The sequence below is a fragment of the Cibotium barometz genome, chromosome 41, assembly GCF_041138505.1.
Source record: "Cibotium barometz isolate CiBa-2024 chromosome 41, ASM4113850v1, whole genome shotgun sequence".
NCBI lineage: Eukaryota > Viridiplantae > Streptophyta > Polypodiopsida > Cyatheales > Cibotiaceae > Cibotium > Cibotium barometz.
Window position 1 is genome coordinate 30,332,298 of NC_141086.1, and position 26,060 is coordinate 30,358,357.

General features: G+C 45.6%; 1 protein-coding gene across 1 annotated transcript in view; it reads left to right on the forward strand.

The window, feature by feature from the left end:
* The window catches only part of SWP (RNA polymerase II transcription mediator), an 87,246-nt gene extending 61,702 nt beyond the window's left edge, over positions 1-25,544 (forward strand). The window contains exons 5-7 of the mRNA XM_086780171.1: positions 1,920-4,202; positions 4,341-5,479; positions 24,130-25,544. Of these exons, the coding sequence (XP_086636297.1) occupies positions 1,920-4,202; positions 4,341-5,479; positions 24,130-25,090 (4,383 nt within the window). The 3' untranslated portion in view covers positions 25,091-25,544. The remainder of the gene's footprint in view (positions 1-1,919; positions 4,203-4,340; positions 5,480-24,129) is intronic.
* Positions 25,545-26,060: the final 516 nt, after the last annotated feature.

Here is a 26,060-nt window from a genome sequence, read left to right on the forward strand (position 1 = left end):
ACCCGGGCACAAATAAAAAAAGAAGAAAAAAACGCCACGAGGCTCAAGGATCCCCCACATGTAGATCTTGGCGACAACACTTCAAAGCATCAATTTTAGCAGCTACAACTGAAGATGAATTGAAATGGGTCAAGTCTCTAATAGAGAAGTTGCATAGAGAATCTAGTGGACACACCACCTAGCTACTTCTCCGATCTCCAGTTCACCCTCTGCTTTGATCCAAACGATTCCTCTCACTGCACTGTGCCTCCAAGGGTCCTCCAAGGACAAAATAACCGGAGCATGATCGGAGAAGGTAGTGCCTGCCAAGATACCAATCATGTCGCCACGACCGCAAGCCCACTCATCCACATAAAATCTATCAAGTCAAGAAAGATTGGGACCAGTGCTCCTCTATCAGACCGCGAGAAGCACAGACTCTTGAGGCTGCGTCCAAACTCTGGCAGGGTCCTGTCCCCTAAGTGCCAGGATCAACTCCGCCCAAGGAGAGTACTCTGAGCCAGAAACTGAAGCCACCTAGGCCTCCTCCGAGTCTATCCTCTGGTGACTCTATCATGTTGAAGTCCCCATTCATGCACTAAAAGTTAGCTTGAGGGAAGGATTGACGAATTGTACTCCAGAAGGTGGCTTTTGTTGTAGCGACGTTCAGAGCATAAATGTTAAGGAAGCCCACATAGTCCTCGTCGCCAATGCTAACGGTAACCCACTGAGCCCGCCTAGTTACTATGATGCCTGAGCCAACTATTGCTGGCAAGAGCTTCTCAAACTGGCAGAAATACAAACCCCCCCTGCATGCCGGAGGGGCCAAAACAAGGAGACCAAAAAGTGTGACTCTTGCTTTTTGTAGCGAGATGTGTACGCCCCTCGGAAAGATCGTGCTCCTCTAGGAAAAGAATATCAATGGGTCCCCTAACTGCTGCTCTATGGAGCTCTCCTCTAAGGACGCCATGCCTTTGAAAACACTGAGGCCCTCCCAAACCTTGAATGTTCCATGAGGCAATCTGCATATCAATCTCTGTGGGAGGCGGAACTGCTCTCCACTTGAAGAGTCTTGGGTGTAGGTTCCGACGAGTACTCCCTGTTCCGATCTCTATGACCTAAGCCTCCTACTCCAAATCCCATTCCATCCTTGGTGCTGCACTCAAGGGGATTCCCCTTGAGAAGATGATCGTGCCACTCTTTGGCGTGGATGGCTTGGAGTGATGAAACACCGCACAGATCCGAATGAGAGCCACCATCTCCACTAAAATATCAGTTCCTTCAACAAGGAGACATCCAAAGAAATTGTAATTCATAGGCTGCCCCAGGATCCGGGGAGAGCCCTCAGCTTTGTTATTTACTTTGATGCAGTGTCCATTGCTTAAGTATTGACGTGCTATCTATTTCACAACACAGTATTGGAACGTTCACACCTCCCCAAGTGTATTACAGATTCTTGATTGTTCCCAAAGCTTTGCAAACTCCATCCTGTGGTGCATTGGTTGGTGTTCCCTTGTACATCAAGGAAAACATTCACATTGTTAGCACATTCATCCCCAGTTTTTGCTCATTTATGGTGCCCATTTGGTCCCTTTTGTAAGACGAGAGACTCGGGAAATGTGATTACCTGGAACCAACGGGCTGATGTCGGTCTCCAGAATCCAACGCACTCCACTGCTTTCCAACACTCCCAGCAAGTCTTCAGGTGAGGGCCAAGATACAGGAAGACCTCAAGAGTTCTTCACGTGATGATGGTACCTTGAAGGCTGCAATACACAAGTATGGTAGTCTCACTTAAATTTTCATTGATTAAATAATGTTTGAATATACATTAAAATATTTATATTATGCTATAGTAAAAGTTGTTCAACTGAACACTCTTATTGCACAAAGTTGGATATCTGATGCATTTTCACTTTTCTCGTTTTTTGTGTTGACAGATTTTTGAAAAAGGTACTCTTAGATTCAAAAAGTTAGCCGAGGGACCCAAGTTTGGCACGGATACGTTGATCATGGCTTTTCCTAACTGTGGGGAAGCGTTCTTCTTAATGCTTCAACTTGACAGCAACTTCATGCCCATGCTGACCCTTATTGAAGGCCAGCCACAACAAGGTTCAATGCTTAGTGGACCAGTGCGGGTTGTCCGCCACATGAATATTGACGTGGGTTCTTTCTTCGTGACAGAGGATGAAGTGAATTTCAGCATTTTGGATGAAAGCAGACTGGTTTTACAGCGAAGGAAAGGCTTAGCCATGGGTTTGAATGGAGGAGAGATCAATAGTGGACTTCTTGAATCCCCTGGTATCAAGAGGTTGGGAACCGGGTTTGGATCTGGTATAGCACATAAATCAGACAAGGACAGATCTTTAGGGGCTGAGAAGGGAAGTGTTTTTGCTGGTCAGGTGTGGAAGCATAATGATCCTGGTGCAGGGCAAGCTAGCAACATGGGATTTGGGAGTCAAAGCATCCTAAGCAAATCATTACCTCATAGCAACCTTGCAGGGAAATCATTCTCAGGAAGTTTTAGCAGTGTTGGTGGATGGCCAGGCGTTCGACAGTCAGTAGTTTTGCCTGGGATAGGAAGTCCAGGTGGTACTGCAAGTCCTACGAGGAACTCCCCAGGAGGTACAGCAAGTCCCTCTAGAAATCTTCCATTTCAAAGAACAGCCGTTGGATCCAGGCCAACGCTTGAGACAGACAATCTTCCGTTAAAGTCACCCCTGAACCCAGGGGAAAGTGCAACCTCACCAATAAACTTGGATGATGATGATTTGTCAAAGTTGATAGATTCAATCTCATCGAAGACAACAGTTGTTCCAACAGTTGGTGGTTCCAATGCTTTTGATGATGGGGTTTCTTTGACTTCACCTTCAAGGCAAACTCGAACACCAACACCATTACGAGGGTCACCCTTGTATCGGAACTCCATGCCAAATGCAAGGCCATCTCCTAAAAACTCTGTTCTTCAAAGCAGCTTGCCACGCAACCCGGTATTGTCACCTGGTGGATCTGCTCAGACACCTTCTCCAGCAAGACGATCCCCTATGCCAGATGCTTTAGGACCAAAGACAGACAATTCAGGTAATCTGATGGAGTCTTCAGAAATGAATGAGCTTCCACAAGCTTCTCTTCCACTGTCTTCTCCCATGAAGGCGGCTGCTCCAATGATGTCCGAGTCCTCAGTGCAGAACAGTTTGGTACATCATACAAGCTCAACAGAAAAACCAAATTTTGAGTCAAGCAAACATAAACGAAAAAATCCAGATTCTCTCCTTGCATTGCCATCTCTTCAAGGGTTGACAAGAACACAGGTTTTCAAAAAAAGGAGAACCAGTGCTGAAGCATTTGTACAATCAGTTGAGCCATTGGCCTTTAGTACGTCAGATGATATAAGCTTGTCCAGCACGTCACAGATATCTGTGGGCCAGCCATATTCCATCATTGTAGCAGAAGCTAATGAAGGAAAGGCACCTTTGTCCTCCTATACTGCTTTCCTTCTACAAGTAGCCAGGAGATGCTCTCTATGTGTCAAGCAGGCTCGGCTAACCAGTCAGATGGATGCACATAATATTCCTTACCTTGAGGAAGTTGGCCTCCGAAAACCTTCTACAAACTTGTGGTTTCGGCTGCGCACCTCAACGGTGAGAATGGGTTCTGGGACAAAAAATTTGGGTGGGTGGGAACACATATGCTTGTGTCTCGGTAACCCTGGAAGTGCGGCATGGAATGTGAAAATACAGGATAATTATATGAAAGAATTCTATGAGCTCCAAAGACACAAAAGTCTGCCACAAGCAGCTCAAATAATAGCCTCTGAAGCAGATTCTCACATCCGGTGCAGTAGTGAAGGATTTGTACTAGTTTATGACTCTGTAGAAGATGACAGCATCATAAACATGATGGAAGATCTGGACCGTCTATGGAATGCTCGAGCATTTTCTTTGGGGATCAAGTGGCTCTTGGAAAATAAAGTTGATGAGAAAGGGGAGGCTGGGCAAGATAGGCTACTGAAGTTGCAACATAAAGGGCTTTCAGGTGGAGGTGAAGGGGAGAAGACATGGGAGGTTATGAGAAGAGCATTTCGAGTTGAAGGTATTGGACTTACGAGTGTGTGGTTCAGCTATGTTGGCTCAGTTATGGCTCGTTTTGTAGTGGAGTGGGAGAAAGGAAAAAGGGGATGCACTATGCATGTCTCACCAGATCAACTATGGCCCCATTCAAAGGTTGTTCCTAAACAAATTCTTCGAAATTGAGAATTTGCAAAAGCTTTTATTTTCATTAACATACAAATAGGCTTACATACTACATATCTTAAGCTACTGTTCATGCAAGTCCTCACGTTGTGATCTGTAATGCTGCAGTATCTGGAGGATTATATTAATGGGGGAGAGGTCGAGTTGCTTCTTGACTGCATTCGGGTAACCGCTGGGCCGTTGCATGCTCTTGCTGGTGCCATACGGCCTGCTCGTATGCCTGTGGCTACCACTCCCATGGCTTCTGCAGGTAACTTAGGTCCTGGTGGATCTGTAAAAGCTATTCAAACAGTTGGTCAGGTTCTCTCACCAACTAATTCTACGGTCACATCTCCGCCTAGTAATCATGGAAGAGTTTTAACTACTGGGCTGCCTGGAAGTGGCAACACAGTGGCTGGGAGTTCAATCCAGGGTTCACAAAATGGAGCAATTGTCTCTGGACCAGGTAGAGGAACAGGTCTAGTGCCAAGCTCCCTTCTACCAACAGATGTATCTGTTGTGCTCCGATCTCCATTCTGGATTCGCATTGTTTACCGCAGACAGTTTGCAGTGGACATGCGGTGCTTTGCTGGTGACCAAGTGTGGCTGCAGCCAGCTCCACCACCACGAGGGGGTGGACCTGGGACTAAAGGCTCACTTCCATGTCCACAGTTTCGGCCTTTTGTTATGGAACAGATTACAACAGGTTATAGTAATGTGGACTCAGCACCCACAACTGGTGCTGCTGCACTTTCTGGACAACCTGCTCAAGCAGGACCCTTGGGGATTGTGAGTGGTTCTGTACAAAGTTTGGTTCAAGTTTCTGGTGGGATTTCAAGCAGGGTCAATACAACTCCAGCTACTGTTACACGGCCTGGTTTAGGGAATGGAAATCAACAATCACCCACTCTCCTTCGAGTGGGGAATCCAGGGAATCTGTTGGGTCCACAAGGTTTGGTTCCTTTAAGTAGCATGACACCAGGGCGCAGCATTGTCCCTGGTATGAGCATGGGTTTTCATCCTTCTCATAGAGAGTTGAATGCTGCTGGATATGGATTTTCAGATGATGGTGGCTATGGAGGGGTATGGGTGCCTTTAGCTTTTCTCAAGAAAGTGCTGAGAGGAACTTTGAGATACCTTGGAGTTGTCTGGCTTTTTGCCCAGTTTCCTGGCATTATTAAAGAAGTATTGGCTTCTCACTTGAAGGAGAATGAAGGAGCTCTCTTAAACCACGATCCTGAGACCCCCGCTTTGCGGTTTTATATCCAGTAAGTCTTTTTCCTTCTTTTTCTGTAACTTTGTTTAGAAGTCCTACATGTCGTGTTTGAAATCTTTATATTAATTTTTCTGGTGTGCATTCCATCTCAATTATAATAAATTTACTGCACACAGCAGCGCCCCCCCCCCCCCCCCCCCCCCCCCCCCCCCCCGCACGGCCCTTCTGTCCCTACCTTCACTTTGGCAATATCATTCCCACAATCACCTGTGACTATCAAGTCATCCACATAAATGATAATCACCGCCAAACCATTTTGTGTCTTCTTCACATATAGTAAAGAGTCTGAATTTTCCGGATGAAATCCAATGCTAATGAGATACTTGTTAATTTTGTCATCACTCCATGCACGTGGTGCTTGCTTCAGCGCATATAATGCCTTCTTTTAATCTACATACATATGTGGGAAAATCTTGGTGTACATAACCCTGTGGCTCTTCCATAAACACCTCTTCTTGCAACTCTCCATTCAAGAAAGCATTTGGATTTTTACTGATTTTGGAGAAAACCCTCAATTTTCACAGATTACAATAGCTTCAATTAAATGAGAGGGTTTGCATGTGCTGATCCCTTTTTTAATCTACATACATATGTGGGAAAATTTGGGTGTACATAAGCCTGTGGCTGTTCCATAAACACCTCTTCTTGCAACTCTCCATTCAAGAAAGCATTCGGATTTTTACTGATTTTGAAGAAAACCCTCAATTTTCACAGATTACAATCGCTTCAATTAAATGATTTTGCACCTGATTTTGAAAAACCCCAAATTCAGAAATTAGGGTTTGCATGTGCTGATGCATATGGTCACGGGCTTGGCTGTGTTGGTCCAGCCACAACAGAGGGGCAGAGAGCACAGGGCCCCAAGGTTTCCGGGCAGAGGATGAGAGGCAATGCCAGGCGCAGCGCTTTGACGAGGCCACCGGGAGCACAAAAGCTTGTCGGAGAAGGGAAACTGTTGGACCGGAGCAGCCAGTTGAGAAGCAGCGACAACAGAGCGACGCAGAACAGGCGAGGGTGGCGACGTGAACAATGTAGGTAGCTAAGAAGCAAAACGATGACGGAAAGGAAACGGGCAGGCTGGAAGCGAAGGCGAAACGTCCAAGCTAGAAGCGAAAAATTCCAAGGTGGAATGGTTGATGAAGAAAATCGTCGTGGGTGAGGGAAAACAGGCCAGCAAGGCAATGTGGTGCCCAGTGCTGCGTCTGCTCGGATGGGTGGTGCAGCTGGGGTCCGCCGAGCCGGCTCAGAGACTGTGCTTAGTTTAGCCCGGCTGAGCATGGGGTCCGCCAGGCGAGCGCAGGCGGTGAGAGCAAGTCCGGCCGGTGCGACGTCTAGAGAGAGAATCAACGGTGGCTCTGATACCAATTGTTAGATCATGGCTATGGTGGATCGTGCTACTCCATGCCTGCAAGGAGAAAGAAAGATATATTAAGCATCTACTAAAGACCCAATGGGCCTATGAGACCAAAGTGATACAATAATGTCCATGGCATATCTCATCATGGAATGGAAAATAAAACAGAATGAAAACATAAATATAGCTATCTCACTGGGGTGATACAAAACTGTCCATGGAAACTCGTCATGGAATACTAAGAACATAAAAACATGGGAGCAACATCAGCTCCGAGTAGATGGTATACCACTCTCCAAAATGTCAAGCATGGGGTTGACGAGTATGGCCGAGAGGTCTCCCTCAGCTATGTTACGTGGAAAGGTAGCTCGATGGCGGTGGAGCATGTCCTGGATCTGGAGCTGATGAGGTGATTGTGGCCGACGGGGAGGTCGAGGGCGTCGGGCATGCTGGAGTGCAGAGGCTCGGTCTGAGGTAACTCCTCTCAGGTGGGGTAGGTCCAGAGCAGCTCATGGAGGGTCTACAAGATCCACTATGTCGGTGTCCTCCACCTCCTGAGTCCGGAAGAAACTGGTGATGGTTGGCTGTCGAGGGAGGGGGCGGGGTGGCTAGGGCCTTTGTCTCAAGGTGTCCCTGTGTCTGCGGCGGAGCTCAAGCACGAAGAGGCCCAGGCAACGCTGGTCCTGGAAGTCAATGATCTTGGAGAGTGGACCGAATCCCTCACGAAATAGACAGTGAAACCTCCTGCGGATCTCATTGTATACTGGGCAGCGGCATATGTAATGCTCCTCCGTCTCAACCTCTTTGTGGCATAGTCGGCAGATCCTCTCCTCTTTGGGTGTCCGTACGAGCTTCCCGGCTCTGAAGATGCGCTCAGCTCTACCCGTCTCCACTCTGAGGCGGTGGGAAGAAACCCGTATCTGGCCAATCGCAATCCGCATGGCATGGGACATGTGAACACTCATCAAGTAGCCCGGCTGCTGGATGAATCCATCCTCAGTGAGTGTGAGGAAGTGGTCTCTGTAAAAGTGCATCTTCGTGGGGAGCTCCGGGGGTGTGATCCATGTGCAATGTTTGTAGAGGCTAAGAAGATCTGTCTGGATAACCTGGTTGGTATCCTCGTGAGACAGCCGGAAAAAAGGGGAGTCCAAACTGTACTGAAGGAGGGGTAGGCGGTCCATGCAGAGCCCATATAGTGAGAACCAAGTGGAAACTAGTGCATACCGTACTCTAGAGTGCCCCTCAAGTGCTAGCTGTCTGGAGGACTCCAAGGCAAGCCTCGGGTACCTGTGGGGATCCATGTGACTGATGTGATGAAGGTACGTGACTGTCTGGAAGAGTGCCTCCACTACCATCGGGGCTGTAGCAAACTCTGCCTGGATAATCTGGTGTGAGACTGATGGTTTGCTGCGGATCATACGGGAGAACATCATGACCTGGGGCCTCTCAACTTGCTGCCAATCCTCATCGGATAAATCTGGCCCCCAGAAAGCTGCTCCATACATCAAAGCTGGTGTGACGAGGGTGTCAAAGCCAGCCCTTCGTCTTAGGCTCCTGGAAATGTGTCTGGAAGCACTGCCGCTCAAGTAAGCTCAAGGCTGCATTTTCCCGCTTCACTCTAGCATGTGTTGCGAGAAGCATGGTAAAGCGTGGGCCACTGAAAGTTGTTGGTGTTGGACTCACACACTCACACACACAAACCCTCACATTAGGGTTAGGTGCAAGATGGAGAAGCTCACACAGAAATGAGAGAGAGAGAGAGAGAGAGAGAGAGAGAGAGCCAAAAGTGTGATAACCACAAAATGCAAGTCAACCCTAGAAGTACAAAATATTATATGTAGAGTGTCCTTTCACACTCGATATCCAAGGGGAAAAACCACATGGGAAAAAGTGCCCTTGGTTAAGCCCTGTTCACACATAGCACTGCCATAAGTGAGCATATGCCTACAAATCCCCCGTGTGGTGGAAGTGTGAACCTGTACAAGGTAGCAGATCACTCTCTGTATGAGAGTAAGCCCAAAGCTTTGCGGAAAGCTTCAAACTTTTCTCGAGGTAAAGCCTTTGTGAATAGATCTGCAACATTATCCTGTGTAGGGCAGTAAGATAAACTGATCTCCCCTGCATGTAACCTCTCTCTGACATAGTGATAATGAATCTCAATGTGCTTGGTACGTGCATGAAATACTGGATTTCGTGCCACGGCCATAGCACTTTGGCTATCACTGAGAATAGTGGTGGGTGTTTGCTGACACTCACGAAGATCAGCCAATAATCTCCTCAACCATACACAATCTACCGTAGCTGTGAAGACTGCCCTGTACTCAGCCTCACAAGTAGATGTGGCAACAGTGGGTTGCTTTTTACTCAACCAAGATATGCATGAACTGCCAAGAAAAAAACAATTCCCACTGGTGGATTGCCTGGTATCATAATCACCAGCCCAATCTAAATCACTGTATGCATAAAGATGCAAGCTGCTCCCCCTGGGATAGAACAAACCAAGATCCAGGGTACCTTGAAGATAACGAAAAATGCGTTTGACTGCTTGCCAATGCTTTGTGCCTCGGTTGTGGATGAATTTGCTCAACAAAGACACCCCAAAAGATATGTCTGGCCTCGTGTTACACAAGTAAATGAGACATCCCACTGCCTGGTTGTAAATGCCGGCCTCAAAAGGCTCTCCAATATCATGCATAGTAAGCCGTACACCTGGTTCTACTGGAGTAGAAATGGGCTTACATTCATCCATGTGAAACCTTTTTAGCAAACTTTTTATGTACTTAGTTTGCTGCATAACAATGCCATCATCTGTATGCATAAACTGTATGCTGAGATAGTAGTGTAAAGGCCCCAAATCTGACATATCAAATTCAGCTTTCAAATCAGCTTTGAAATCTGAAATGTGTGCTTTGCTAGTACCTGTAATGAGCATGTCATCTACATACAAGATGACTATGAGAATATCGGCACCGGTTTTCTTCACATACAATGTGCTTTCAGCTGGACTATTCACATAACCTTGGCTGGTTAGATAAGCATGTATTTTATCATACCAAGCTCTTGGAGCTTGCTTTAACCCATACAATGCTTTGTGTAACCTGCATACTTTATGTTCTTCACCAGGAACTACAAAACCAATGGGCTGATTTACATATACTTCCTCTTGTAAATCCCCATTTAAGAATGCAGTTTTGATGTCCAATTGATGCACTTTCCATTCTTTATGTGCAGCCAATGCAATCACTGATCTTATTGTGGTCATTCTTGAAGTAGGAGCAAAAGTGTCCTCATAATCTATTCCCTTTTTCTGGGAGTAGCCTTTAGCCACAAGTCTTACTTTGTACCTGTCAATAGTACCATCAGATTTCCTTTTGACTTTGTACACCCACTTTCTTTCAATGACATGCTTGCCTTTAGGCAATTCCACAAGATCCCAAGTATTGTTCTTTATGATAGAAGAGGTTTCAGCTTGCATAGCTTGCACCCAATGCTCATTCTCATGTGCTTCTTCATAAGAAGAAGGCTCGTCTGAATCAAAGAGACCACCCATGGCTAATGCAGACTCCCCACGATGTATATTCAATGCATGGCTGGAACTAGCCCTTGTTCTACCTGTGAGTGGAGCTGCAAGTTTGCTTTCTTGTTTTCAGCAACCATCTTGGCACTGGCTTGGCTGTGTCTATGGCTGTTTGCTCTTCCCTAACAAGATCTTCCACTCCTTCCATAGAAGGGGGCTGAATGGCTGGCTGTTCCACATGTTCTACATGAGGATTTTCTTGTGTAGGGACTGGCTGATATGAATCTCCCCTAATTGCAATGGGTAATAGTCCATCAAACATGTCCTGTATGCCTGTATTATTACTTTTATACAAGCTGTACATGGGCTGTTCTGAATTTTCAGCAAATACCACATCTCTACTGACAAAAATCCTTCGTGTTGTTGGATTATAAAGACGGTATCCTTTGCTCTCATTGCTGTAGCCCACAAAAATGCATTTCATTGCTTTGTCATCTAGCTTTGTTCAGAGTTGTTCTGGCACATGTGCATATGCCAAACACCCAAATGTACGCATATAATCCACTGTTGGCTTTCGGCTATACCAAGCCTCAAATGGTGTTATGGTTTTCAAAGCTTTTGTTGGTCACATGAGTTGCACACATTATAGCTTCCATCCAAAAATTGTGAGGCAACTTTTGTGCTTTCACCATGCACCTTGCCATCTCCATGAGAGATCTATTTTTTCTTTCAGCTACACCATTCTGTTGCGGTGTATAAGGCACAGTACATTGGTGTTTGATGCCCTTTTGAAGCATATAATCCTTGAATGCATTTGACATGTATTCTCCACCTCTATCTAAGCGGAGTGTTTGGACTTTATATCCACACATATTTTCAGCCATTGCTACAAAGTGTCGAAAGCATGCAAACACCTCTGCTTTCGCTTTCAAAGGGTAAACCCAAGCAAACCCGGAGTAGTCATTAATGAATGTGACGAAGTAAAGATGCCTCCCTATGGATGGTGTCCGCATTGGACCACATACATCACTATGTATGAGCTGTAATTTACTCTCAGCTCTAACAGCTCCATCTTTGGGGAATGGTTTTCGTTGCATCTTTCCCAAAATACACCCCTCACATACATGTCTTGGTGGAGATTCAAGAGGCGGCATATTATCAACCATATGATGCTTCTGCAAAAGCATCAAACTCCGAAAATTTACATGCCCAAAACGAGCATGCCATAGCTCTGCATCATGCATAGCAGGAGTGTGGGCAGCCATTGTATTTGCATCATAAGTACGCTTGTCATAGCTGTCCAGCTTATACAAGCCTTTGTATCGTGTTCCAGAAGTGACTATTTCATAACCCTTTGATGGGTCTTTTACCAAACACTTTCCATCTTCAAATTCAACCTTTAAGCCTTGGTCGTTTATGGCTGAGACGAAGAGTAGATTTTTCTTTATGCCTGGAACATACAATACATTTTTCATACATATATTGACACCATTGGCTGCAATAAGTATTACATCGCCAATTCCCTTTACTGGATATGTGGTATGATCTGCACATGGTATAGTGCGGCCATTTGAAGCATAAACCAAGTGTTGAAATACATCTTTGCATGAAGTGATGTGGCTCGAAGCAGCACTATCAAAATACCATGATACATTCTGTCTGTCAGATGCAATGCAAGACATCATCGTCTGAAGCACTTGGTGTGTCACTAGTGCATGTGACCAAAAAAGTGTACTCTTCCTGAATTACATTAGCTGATTGCTGTGCTTTGTCATCAGAAGAGTCTGTTACTGCATTGCCTGCTTCTTTCCTTTTCTCTTTTGCAATCCGCTTCCTACATTCACTGATGTAGTGTCGAGGCTTATGGAAGTAGTGACATTTGCCTTTCTTTTTAGGCTTGTTTGCATCCCCTTTGTCAGACTTTTCACCACCAGAAGAGGGCTGTCCATGACCAGCCTTGCTAGACTGTTGTCCCCCATGCTTAAAGCTCTTTGCTTTACCCTTATCCTTGGCTGTAAATGCCTTGTCTCCACCACGGTTGCTCGCTAAGTTTGCTCTTGTTTGCTCTTCTTGCAAGAGTAAACCCACCAGCTCTTCAAAAGTGACGGGATCACCACCTCCTCTCATAGAGAGGTTGAGAGAGGTGTGAAAGCCCAAGTAGGAAGGTGGTAAAGAATGAAGAGTGTTGGTGACCAGCTGTCTGTCCGGGATAACCTCATCAATGTTGAGCAATTGTTCCTGCAAATCTTTCACTTTGGTGAGATGATCTGCCATGGAATCACCCTCATCCATAGAAAGAAGATCCAATTGCCTCTTCAAGTAGGCAACTCTTGCCTCCTAGGTTGCAGGAAACGTTTCTGTTCAGGAAACGGCAAGCCTAAGTAAACGCAAGGAAACGCGAAACCCATTTACTAGGAAACGTTGGGGGTAGGCTAAGATTTGAAGAGAACACAGACATTTAGAAAAAATATAGCACATGTTTACATATAGTTTTTGAAGGGAGGAAACATGTAAAAGCATGTAACAAAGTAGATGAAAAGAAGACCATAAGGGCTGAAATTCATTAATCAATGATTGTGCAAGATACAACTTGTTTACATGGGAAGTAGGAGTCCATAAGGGCTGAATTTCAGCCATCAATGACAGTGCAAGATACAAATTTATTACATGGGAAGTACACCCTCATCCTCAACTAGATCCTCAAGGCACTCATTCAGGTTGCATGGACCCATGGAGGATGGAGGCGAGTAGAGAGAACACTGGGAACATAGACTGTGAGAAATCGTTTTTCTAAAAAAAAAGGCTGGTGAGTCTTTTTTTTAAATGGACCTTAGAAAAAAAGCAAAAAAAAAAAGGAACCCTGTTGGCCCTTTTTTTTTTAATGCTTTTACAAAAACGGACCACTTTATAAGTGGCCCCCGTTTTTCTTTTAATGGGCTGCAACAAAACGGGCCACTTTATAAGCGGCCCTCGTTTTTCTTTTAATGTGCTGCACCAAAACGGGCCACACCCGAGGTCAAAAATCGTTTTTTTTTTTTTTGGGGGGGGGGGGGGGGGACTCGCCGTTTCCTAAGTGTTTCCCATGGTGAGAAACGTGGCCCTTCTACAGAAACGCCGAAACGGCGTTTCCTACCCTTCCACACACGTTTCCTGCAGGCTAGCTTGCCTGGTTGCGTACCTGATACATTGCTTCCAATGTGTCCCATGCAAGCTTCGATGTCTTGCAAGAACGAATGTGCGGAATAGTAGTCCTTTTCACTGAAAAGGCTATCAATGACATGGCCTGTGCATCCCTAGAGTCCCATCTCTTCTGCTCTTGTGTGGGAGCAGGTTCTACTTCAGGAGCTCTTTGAGCACCTCCCCTTTGAGGCGTGGCTGGCTGTATGGTAAGTGGGCGTGTGTCATCACCACACACGATGCTCCAAAGCCCTTTGGCTACCAGCAAATTACGGATCATGAAACTCCAGAGGGAGTAGTTAGATCCATCCAACTTGTCCTCCTGGGTGAGCACACCAAATACATCTGTAGCATTTTGAGCCATGTCAACAAAATATACCTGCAAGCAAACCAAGCACCAATGTGCACTGCCAGGCAACCAAATGTCCTGTGCAAATGTTTGCCTGCAAACTGAAGCAAGTGTAAACTTGCACCAAATTGTCCAATTACACACAATGTGTTTACATATGCGACAAATCACAGCTGTAATGCCCAATTACATGCTCCAATCTGAAAAGCCCCAATTTTTATGCACTCCAATCGCTTCAATGTGCAGTTAATTGGCCAATTTTCACAAAAGCCCTAAATTTCTGCCTCTAAAAGAGGCTCAATTTGCTGATTTTGACCTCAATTTGGAAAACCCCCAAATTCTAAGCAAAGTAGCATGTCCAATTTGTCCAACTTGTCATCAAATTGATTTGGGTAACTCTGCAGTAGGTGCTCTTCTTGCAATTCTGACTCCTGCAAGTTTCTATGCAGAGGGGAATTTCGGCAAACCCCCAAAAGTTACTGAACCTGCACCAAAATGTCTGCAATTTTTTTTAAATTTTTAATTTTTTGAAATAAAGGTACCTGCACGTTGCGGGGGACCACGGAGCTGCAGGCGCGAGTGTGTCAGCCGACGGTCTTTGCGTGCACAGTCGGCCCAGTCACTGGGCCAGGAGGAGGTGGAGGTATGCGCACTAGCTCGGGCGGGACCAGGCGGCGGAGGTCTGCGCACGAACCTCGCTGAGGAGGTAGGGCGGAATGGGCGGAGATTTGCGGACTAACGCCGCGGAAGAAGTTGGGCTGAACGGGCAGCGGCGGCTGTCTGCGCACTAGCACCGCCGAAGAAGCTGACGGAAGCAGACACGCGACGGACAGAACTGTGGAAGCGACGGAAACTCAATTTGTTGCAGATTGTAGGGGCAGAACTCCACAGGCAGCTCCCAGCTCTGTTACCAATTGTTGGTGTTGGACTCACACACTCACACACACAAACGTGCACATTAGGGTTAGGTGCAGGATGGAGAAGCTCACACAGAAATGAGAGAGAGAAATGAAATGAAATGAAATGTTATATTGACGTCTTCAAAAGGCCAAAGTGACCTATGAGACCAAAGTTACAACCATGTGACATCTGATACATTGTCTGGAAAAGAAAAGAAAGAACTAAGTATCTAGCCCCACAATACATCAGTAGGGGGGGCATCCGGAAGCGGCACCTAGAGAGAGAGAGAGAGAGAGAGAGAGAGAGAGAGAGAGAGAGAGCCAAAAGTGTGGTAGCCACAAAATGCAAGTCAACCCTTGCATGTGTGTCACATCCATATAATATAGAAGTACAAAATATTATATGTAGAGTGTCCTTTCACACTTGATATCCATGGGGAAAAACCACATGGGAAAAAGTGCCCTTGGTTAAGCCCTGTTCACACATAGCACTACCATAAGTGAGCATATGCCTACAAAAGTGACACCAAGGTAGACATAGGATGAGACAATCTCCACAGGATCCCCTCTATATGTGAAGCTCAATCTGGATGTGACGGGGCGAGAGGTATTGAAGACCATTACCTTGGTTTTACCAAGGTAAACAGAGAGGTTCCGTTGAGTGCAAAAGTCATGTAAGGCATCCAACTTTCTCTGAAGCCCTTCGGCTGAGTCTGAGAGGAGGACAATGTCATCTGCATGAAGTAGTATGAGGATCAATATGCGTGCCAGTGTGGGACCAGCCCGGCCTAATCCATCAATGAAGCTCGAGATCTCATCAATGTAGAGGCCGAAAAGAGTGGGTGATAGAGGGCAGCCCTGTTTCACCCCAATGGTGCTGGAAATCTCATGTGATGTACCTCTTGGGACTCTCACTCGTCCGGTGACGGACTCATAGAGGGCGATGATGCTCGAAACCATGTCAGATGGGACTCCGATCTCCTGTAGATGGTGTAGGAGGCGGGCTCGGGGTACAGTATCAAAAGCTTTGCGGAAATCCACAAAGCAGCAGTAAATCCTCTGGTGTCATGCTCTACCCTCCTTGATGATGGCACGGAGGGTGAAGATGTGGTCAAGGGTAGAGTAGCTCCTCCGAAAGCCAGCCTGTCCCGAGGCTCTGCATCCCTGGCTCTCTGCAAATGAACTGAGCTCCACCTCTAGCACTGATCCATAGAGTTTGGCCAATGTGTGGCCAATCATGATTGTCCTGTAGTTATTAGGATCAAGTGGATCTCCGGCTTTGAGGATGGGGATGATGGTGTTGGTGGACCAAGAGGGTGGAAATCCTTCACAAAGGGCTCTATTGAACATGTAGGCTAGTAGGGGCGCTAGGGTATCATGCGCATGCGAGATGTACTCGGCAGTGAGTCCCTCATGATCTTGGGCTCGCCCATTGCGTAGTCTACGAATGGCCTTGAGGACCATGCCCTTTGTGAAGAAGGTGGAGGTGGTGGGGCGGGGGTCTGGTGGTGGGGGTAGGGGTGGCTGATGGGGGATATGATAAGAGGGAGCGTGCATAGGAGTGCCATGTGTCTGGGCAGGTGATAGGTGTGGGAGGGCGATGTTCTCGGAGTTTTCTCCATGCCTCTTTGCAGTTCCGCCCTAAGAAAAGTTGGTATAACTCATCCTCTTTCTGAGCATATAACTCCCGTTTCTTGCGTCAGGTGAGCCGTTGAGAAATCCGTTGCGCTTGGCGCTTCGTGATTTGCCCAATCCGTACCTCATGCTTAAGACGGGAGCATGTGGCCCTACATTCGTCATCATACCAAGAGTTCTGGGGCATGGAACCGCAAGGTGGCTTGGCGGTAGACCGCCGCGTGCAGATGAAAGAAGCTGTGGCGGATGTGTGGAGTATGGTGGTGAGTTGTGTTGTGAGGGTGGATAGGGGGACAGTAGGTTCCACATCTTGGAGATGGCAGTAGATGTGGTTAGAGTAAACAAGGTCAAGCTCATGATCAAAAAGGACCTGAGTGTAATGTGAGATGGGGGGAGGTGGTGGAGGGATGGGTGGTGTGCAGGTAAGAGTGAAAGAGAGGTAGGCATGGTCAGCTTCAAAAGGGGGTGGCGGAATGGAGAAGTCAGGGAAGCGAGAGAGAGAGAGAGAGAGAGAGAGAGAGAGAGAGAGAGAGAGAACAATGCTCAAAAGAGAGAATATTGGTGCACAACTCAATGATAGCTTGATTGATTATGATGTGAAGTACAATGAGTACATGTTTTTATGGGTTGCGAACCTTATCTTTTGACTTAACACAATCACACAGACAAATACACACACGACACATGGCAACACTTATCTTATCCAGTTATAAGGAGTGCTCACACACTTATACACATGAATAAGGTTACACACTTACACAGTAGGTGGTTACACACATGAACACACAGGTTGACACATACGGGTACACACATGAAGCTCCGAAATACTCAGCATTGGCAGGCTTCTATTAGCTTTGTTAAGACATATGACAAGAAATTAAGACTTCCTAGAGGTTACTATGGACAATAGGAACTTTCCAGAGAATTATCACAAGTGTTTTTGCACTCTACAAATGACCTCTCTCCTCTAAAGAAACATAAGCGCTTTAGCTTCAACCTGAGTCCATGTACACTAAATATAAAGCACAACTCATATCATTTACACGAAGATGCAGGACACATGTGATGCATGCTTGAACTACTTTCTTTGTGGTAATAATGTCGAACAACTTAACACTGTGTCTTCCAACATTTAGCAAGTGCAGAGGGGAAAGACTAATTAACCCCTCGACACCTGCCCAAATTTGGGGTTCTTGTCCAAATTGACCAAAATTCGTCAAACAGGACCACCATTCGACGCATTGAGGTCTTCATAGTGCCATGGAGGGTGCGGTAGCATGGAAAAGACACCGGAGAAGGCGACATCATTGGCATCGAGAGGGGATTTTTCCTTGATTTCTCTCTCTCTCGAAATTGTAATTTCATGTTTTTTGTGTGTTTGAGTTAGGGTTCTCTGCCCGAGATGTCCCCCAAAATCCGAAAAATAATCTTGTGTGTTATGTTTTTCTGTATGCTTCTCAGCTTAAATGTTTGTACTGCCTTGTGTTACAAAAGGCTCTATAATTTTCTCGTTAACCCTGTTTTGAGTCGCCGCCGCCGGGGGGGGGGGGGGGGGGGGGGGGGTGTCTAGAGCTGAGAAATCTTATGTGTGGTCAAGCTCCATTTGTAGGCTTGATGTGATCTGTTGTATCACGTCAAGTATTGCCACTGTGATCTTTTGCATCACGTGGTTTCAGTGAGCCCAAATCACCATAAGTATGAAGGCCACTTCATAAGATATCACCTTCGCTCCGAAGGGGAGTTTGTTGGTTATTTCGGAGCTTCATGTGTGTACCCGTATGTGTCCACCTGTGTGTTCATGTGTGTAACCACCTACTGTGTAAGTGTGTAACCTTACTTATGTATATAAGTGTGTGAACACCTGTTTAGGTGTGAACACTCCTTATAACTGGATAAGATAAGTGTTGCCATGTGTCATGTGTGTATTTGTCTGCGTGATTGTGTTGAGTCAAAAGATGAGATTTGCAACCTATAAAAGCATGTACTCATTGTACTTCACATCATAATCAATCAAGCTATCATTGAGTTGTGCACCAATATTCTGTCTTCTGAGCATTGTTCTCTCTCTCTCTCTCTCTCTCTCTCTCTTTCTCTCTCTCTCTTCTCCTTGCAGACATGGATCATCATGATCCACCATAGCCATGATCTAACAAGCAACTCATCCATGTCAGGATTGGACTCCACTGTAGCAAACTAAGATGTCAGGATTGGACTCGAGTGTAGCAAACTAAGAGTTATGGTTTGTCACTTAGGAGGATTTAGTGGCACATACGCCTTTTGGCATAGCATGGCATTTATGACCATGGAGCTTGTTTGGTTCACTATGTCCGGACTAGCAAAAGACATCTGGTCTGTCTCTTCATTTCTTGTCTAGGGATCTCCCAATGGAGTGGAGACTTCATTGCTTTTGTACTTTCCACGAGGAAAGCTCAGTGAAAGCTCCTCTTCTGAAGAAAGTGGGATCCTTCCTCTGGAGTGCCTAAAGCTATGAAGCTTCATTTTGAGCCCTTTTACTCATGGAAACTCGCTTCCTAAACATCGGACAATCTTACAGGCTGATTGTGACTCTGATAGTGTGTCATGTAGCATATACCTCGAGAGTCTCAACTCTTCTGGGACGGGTCACCAAAGATGCTCTTCCTCATAGGATGAGGTAGTCAAGGCATTACCGAGGGTAATTGCGCGGAGGAGGAGGAGGCCTTTTGCTAGTACTGGGAACTTGTGGAAGCTTATGCTAGTATTGGGAACTCAAGTGGTTCTTTCTCATAGGAGGTGCTACTACAGGGGAAGTGTACAGAGCGTAGTTGCAGTGAATCGTGTTCCATTTCGATGGCCATTTCAAACACGTTTCTTTCCATGCTTTTTTCCCCTTTGACTTTGTCGCATGGATTAAATTTAAAAAAAAACGTACCTTTGATGTGAGGCTGATTTGCGCTCCTTTCAATTACTGAAAGCTTATACAATACTTGTGGGTAGCTTTCCGAACCTTCTCATACTTCCCCAATACTTGTGGTATCTATCGTTGCTTGCAATTGCTCTTTGTTGCAGTCTGCATCTCCCTTGCTTTACAAAGGCAAGCCCAAATTTCCCGTATTTCTAATGGTTTTAAGACTAATTTCAATTTCCAAAAATTTCTTCCAAATTTCTTTCAATCCCTAAAGTCCACAAAAACACCGCAATGAATTTGTGAAATTGGGACCATTTGCACAACATTAAATTTCTCTAGGAGATTTGAGTGGATTAGGAATGTTTGAAAAATGGTATCAACTTGGTTGCAATTTCACAAATTCATTAATGATTGTTATTGACGCTATGGTGGTACAATGATGATCTCAATTCTCAAACATGATAATGAATGTTTTGCATGCATTTTTAAGGCTTATTTTGTCATCATCATCTTTGTTTACTATCTCAAAAATTGGCAATTTAGGGTTATCTTGCACTTCGTTTTAAACCCTTCTCTCCCATGCGAATTCTATAAAACATTTTGCAAGGTTTGAAACTTATGAAACATTTTTAAAACCTATTTTTGAAACTCGTGGTCAATATAGCCTAGAGGAGTTTGGCCTTTTAGAGCTTTCAAAGGCCTTCCTTTGCTAGTATTGGTATCTCATGGAAGGAGTTCTGGGTGCCTTCAATGAGATTATGCAGACACTTGAGAAGGGGTGTGTGGGAGGAGGGGATTGACAAGACATTTGTCATTGGCAGCCCATTACCGACACTCACAGAATCCTTGCCAAAACCTTCCTATTTATGGGACTATTTGAGTGTCACCATTTGGTCCCTTCACCAGTCTTGACCAGTGTTTCACACATTGATTGCAGCCAAGGTGTGAAGGAGGATTTTCCACAGAAGAAAGCTGAAGCATTTACTGGCAAAGTTTGGCCTGAAAGATGGCTATGCAGCATGAGCACCATGAGATTTTTATCAATAAAGTGACTTATAATGCTTATAAGTCAGTATGTTTATACATCATTATTGAAGGACTGGATATATTATTATTTTGGGCATGTTTATGTGGACAAAAGGAGGTGCCTAGAGTAAACTTGGGCTACAAGCCTGGGAAAAGCATGAAGTTGGTATTTATTTTTGGCAAAAGGGAAAAGCACTTCAAATATAGAGCAGATCAACCAAAGATTGATGGTTGCACCAACCAAAGAACTGGGATCCAAAGAACTAGGGACTACCGTTGGGGTTTATGTGGGAGCACGGCTCACCATGGAAGCTGTGTAGATTGGGGTGGTAGTTTTCTTTGGACAATCCTTAGAAATGTCCTTTTGTATGGCAAAATAAACACCTACCCTCCTTGTATTGGGTTGTTTCTTCTAGACCGAGCTTAGCCCTGCCTAAGCTTTCGTAAGCTTGGGCGCATTAGTCGAGTTCTTGAAGCCAGAGGCTCCCATGTTTGGTTTTGGCCTTTTTCCCTCGAGGCGGGTGCCTTGGGAGTGGAAGATTGGCTTTCCTCCGTTCTACTTCATGTGAGCACTTTGCGCAAGTGAGTGCATCCTCGAAGGTGGATGGCCGAAACATACGCACTTGTCAATGTATTTGCATGTCGGGGCCATAGAGGAACTGCCCTTTCTTGTCCTTATCAGAAATACCCAATTGCAAAAAATAAGTTCGAAATTTTGACGCACCTCCCTGAACTCGTCTTGGAATCGCTCAAGGTAATGGGGCGGTCGCATGGTCACCATGAAATCGTTTCGGTGGCTTTGGAACTCGTTTCATGTTTTAGTGTTGAAACGTTTCATGTGCATATTGAAACCATATCGTTTCATTTGGGAACAAAGGTTGTGATTTTGTGTGCTTTTTAGCTTTTATAACTCTTCCTCTTTACTTCTTTCATCCTATTTGTTCTTTTCTCTTCTCTTTTGTATGTCTTCTTTGTTTAATGATGATAAATATGCTAATATCATCTTATAACTATTGGTCAATACCTTCACATTTTCGGAATATGATCGTTTCGGTCCAACATTTCATTGTCCACCTACTTGGTGTTGAAACGTTTTGTTCCAAAATAAATCGTTTCAGCATCGTTTTGTTTCGATAGTGAAATGTTCCGCGGCGGTCACCCTGGGCCGCGGTCGTCTTGGAATCGCTCAATGTAATGGGGCAGTAGAAACCGCCATACCGAATCTAATGTGGGCATGGGCCCACTGAGTCCACCATGGGATAGCCTCTCTCTCTAAATACCAACTAGCCAAGACCACTCTGTCAGTATCATTCTTCTTAACAGTAGCAAAATAAGCTTCAGATTGATGCAACCAAGAATAAAGGGTTGTGGGATCGAGTTTACCATTATACTTACTGAAGTTCATCCTCTCGAGAGGATGACTCCAGGAAGAAGCTGGTGTCGTTCTTTCGTGCTCCACGCGTCGTTTGGCATCTTCTTGTGTGGAAGCACGGAATGCTGCTACACGGTCTTCTATCAATCGAATCTCCAATGCGTGCATCTGTAACTCGAATGGCGAACTCGGCCGTGGTAGTAACGCTCCACGAGGGTTACGTGAAAGAGGATCTGTTATCGGGTTTTGGGAAAGAGAAGGAGAGAGAGGAGGAGAAGGAGAAAAAGGGGTTGGAGTACGGGTTCTTTCTTCTAGGGAAAGATTTGCGCCTTTTGCTCTTCCAACTTGGTGTTCTGGTTTGCTAGTGCTCACATCATAGTTTGGAACATCTTGTGCACACTCATGTTTGCCGCCCCCCAAAGGACTGCCTGGTGCTCCTTGTTCTTGAATTCTTTGTTCTCTCTCTTTGTCCAATTTCGCCATATAGTGGGGATAGGCACATCCTTTCTGCACCGCAACAAAACCATCCACTATGTGTGTGGGAGACTTTCCGGAGGCTAAAAACCAACCGTTCTTCAAGGGACAGGAGTCACACACCGAAAGGAGTGGTCCTCCGGAGTCTAGAAACCAACCACACAAGCATTTTTTTTCCCTCTAGTTTTCTGGCTGAATCTTCGCACTTAAAGAACACTCTGACATGCAGAAGCTTGATGAATAGAATCAGTTCTTCAATGGACAGAGTTCAGCAATCTTTCATGACGAAGATAACACACAAAATAGAGATATGTGTGCAGAAAAAGAGAGAGAGAGAATGAGTCGGACACGCAAATCTGTAGATCTTCTGGAAAAGATCCGACTCTTGGACATCCACCTCCAGCTTGGCTTTAGGCTTCCCTTTGACTGTCCTGGCCCTTGGAATACTTCGGCCCCTTGTGAGTTGTAAGATGCTGAAAAGACTTTCTTGCCCATACTTTTATTGGCACTAAGCTGCTGGTTGGTGGGTATAAGCAGGGGTCGGCCTGTTTAATTCCCCTGACCTGAATTTAACATGCCATAAATATGCGACCTGAATTTAACCTGTCCAGCCTGCTTGGCAGCCACTGTGCCCTGGCCGCCTACCAGTCTGACTGCCCATGGGCTAGCGGACTGGTTGACTGGCTGGCTAAGCCCATATGGGCTGGCCGACCAAAGCCTAGCCCCTTCTTGGTCTGTTGGCCAATGGCCATGGGCCTCTTTGGACCCTTTGGGTGGCTTAAAGCCTACCCCTTCTCTTAGGCATGGGATATAAACCGCTTGGGGTAGCCCAAAGGGCTGTCCCCTTCTCCTACATGCAACTACATGCTTCCTACTCGGATGCCTGGTATCTGGCTACAAGCCGAACACCTGGAACACTTGTCATCATTCTAGAGGGTGACTCACAATATGGACTGGTGTTGCTTCATGTGTGGGATTTGCACACCTTACCAAGACCATGTACGGGACTTGTACACTTGACCTTGGACGCTTAGAGTGGAACATTGGTTTATTCGTCAGGGATGGGGGCTCACAAGGGACGAGTTTCCACTGCAGGTCCTGCACTTGCTGTACAGATATGTCCACGTGGCATCCAAGTGCAGGATGCAGGTGACAGTTTGTGTGAGAGAGGCTCATGTGTTGTGATGGAGGTATCCTATATGTATAGTCCCAATAAATCATATCTGATCACCCGGTTCCTGTCATCCTGAGAGAGCTTGATGAATGGGGAGTCCAGGTCACACTGGAGTTGGGGAAGGCGATGCATCGTGAGTCCCTACCTCATGAACCAGGTGCATACTTGGCTATACCATGATTTGTGCCGATCTGCTGCTAGCTGCTTGGAGGACTGTAGCGTGAGCCTCGGGAGTCTCTAGGGGGCCATGACATTGATGCGAGTGTATGGAAGAGTGCCTCTACTACCGTGGGTGCTGCAGCAAACTCTGCTAGGATAATATCATGTGGGACTGATGGTTTGTTGCGTATCATACGGGAGAGCATCATGACTTGAGGCCTCTCTATCTTCGGCCATTTGGACACTGTTTAGACTAGGTGCCCAAAAGGGTGCTGCATACATCAATGCCGGAGTGACCAAGGTGTCAAATAGCCACATCTTGGTCCTCAGCTCCTGGAAATGGGCCTGGAAGCATTGTCTCACCATGAGAGCAAGAGAAGCATACCCTTGCATCAGCATGGCTCATCGAGAAGACCGGTCCTGTAAAAGTGACTCCCAAGTCCACACATGAGGTGCAATCTCCACTAAGAGAGAGAGAGAGGGAGAGAGAGATGTTAGTCAAGGTATGAAACTACAAAGAGAGGTTGGCTAATTAATAATAAGAGATTCTTGTTATTCTTTCTACTCAAGTTTCCAATGAGTAACCTGCCCTCTTCTGACATTTGGGTAATGCCTACAGGAACTGCGTTTTTGCTGTGAGTGTATACCGCCAACAACTTGTACTCCAGGCTATCAATGTAAAACGTTACCAACATCTACCTCAACCTCAACCTCAACCTCAACAGCCACAATCACAGCAACAGCAATCACAACCACCACCCCAGCAACAACCTCAACAACAGCAGCAACCGCAACAGCCACAGCAACAGCAGCAGCAACCTACAGTTGGATCAGACAGCGATCTTAGTCTAGCTGAGATGCAAGAAATCGGAGACTTCTTTGCAAGGCGTGCTGCATTTGAGCCTTACGATGCATCAAGGTTAGCATCTTTTGTAACAATGCTCACTCTGCCAGTCCCTGTTTTGCGTGAGTTCATTGGCCTTATAGCTTGGAAGAAGGATTCTGCGAAGGCAGCACAGCATGTCCAAGCTACAGATCCAAATCAAGTACCTCGCCCCAAGCTGGAGCTTTGCCTTGAAAATCGAACAGGGCTTAGTCAGGATGCTAGTACACAACAAGAGGAAAACCACCCCTTGCAGACTCCTGTAGTTGGTACTTTATCTCCGAAAAGTAGTATTGACTATGACCGCTCCCGTAGCATGGTAGATTTCACATTAACGGTGATCTTTGATCCAATTCATGTTCCACACATAAATGTGGCAGGGGGGGCTGGATGGCTACCCCAATGTGTTGCTGTAAGACTGAGGTATATGTTCGGGGAAGGTAGCTGCATATCGCTCCTTGACATGGAAGGTAGTCATGGTGGTCGGGCTTGCTGGTCCCGGGTCGAAGACTGGGAACGATGCAAGGAGATAATCGCAAAAGAAGTGGAGGTTTCGGGGGGTGGAAATGCCACAGATCAAGGGCAAGGAAGGTTGCGCACAGTGGCAGAGACTATCCAATATGCTCTTCAGTCTGCTCTACAACTTCTTCGTAAAGGATCTGCCAATGTGCCATCTCCCATGCCTGGATCGCTTTAATAATGTGCATCTACAAGAAGCTTCTACCTTACTTATAGGGGCAACATACTGTGGGAATTGTGATTGGAATATTCCATGTAAAGAGAGTCTATGCTGAACAGATTCTTTTGCAGTTGCTGGTGGATTACGATCCATACTTTCTCAGGGGTCTGTAGAATTGATTTGTTATTTTCCTATCCTGCCTTTTTTTAGTCTGCTTCGCTTGTGTCTTGAGAGGAGTTGCCAGGTGTGATGTATATCACATTTGATTCAGATGACTCGTATGTAATTATTATAAAATTTGATGAGTGACACATGATTATATGCCTTTCACAAAGCAGGTATATTCCCTTGGACTGTAAGGCTACACTAAGACATCTTGTATAGTTTTTATTTATGCTAGGTGTTATCAAATAGCATATCATAACAACTTGTACAGTTTTTATTTATGCTAGGTGTTATCAAATAGCATATATTCCCTTGGACTGGAAGGCTACACTAAGACATCTTGTACAGTTTTTATTTATGTGAAGTGTTATCAAATAGCATACCATAACAACTTGTATATGGAAGGACTTTGGATATTCAAACGTTGCAGCTTGTCACTGGCTTGATATGCTCGTAGTGCAGGTCTGTACACAATGTGCAGGTCGTAGTGCCAAAGAGATGCAGAGGTGGAGGAGCCTATCTTTTTCTTCTTCAACATTTTGTTCATTTGAATCCCCTGCACCTCTAAGCCATCATCTTTGATTGCAGCAGTGTCCATTCTAGCTATGTATTGCGTTTTTGGATTAGCTTTAGAGGTAGAGGAAAGGGGAGGGGGTTAGGTCCTTTGATCACAGCAGTGTCCATTCTACCTATGTACTGCGTTTTTGGATTAACTTTAGAGGTAGAGGAAAGAGCAGGGGGTTAGGTCCTTGTAAAAAAAAGAAACACATGATGTCTTCATTCACTTATTACAGAACTTAGCTCATGAGCTTCTCGAGTAGGT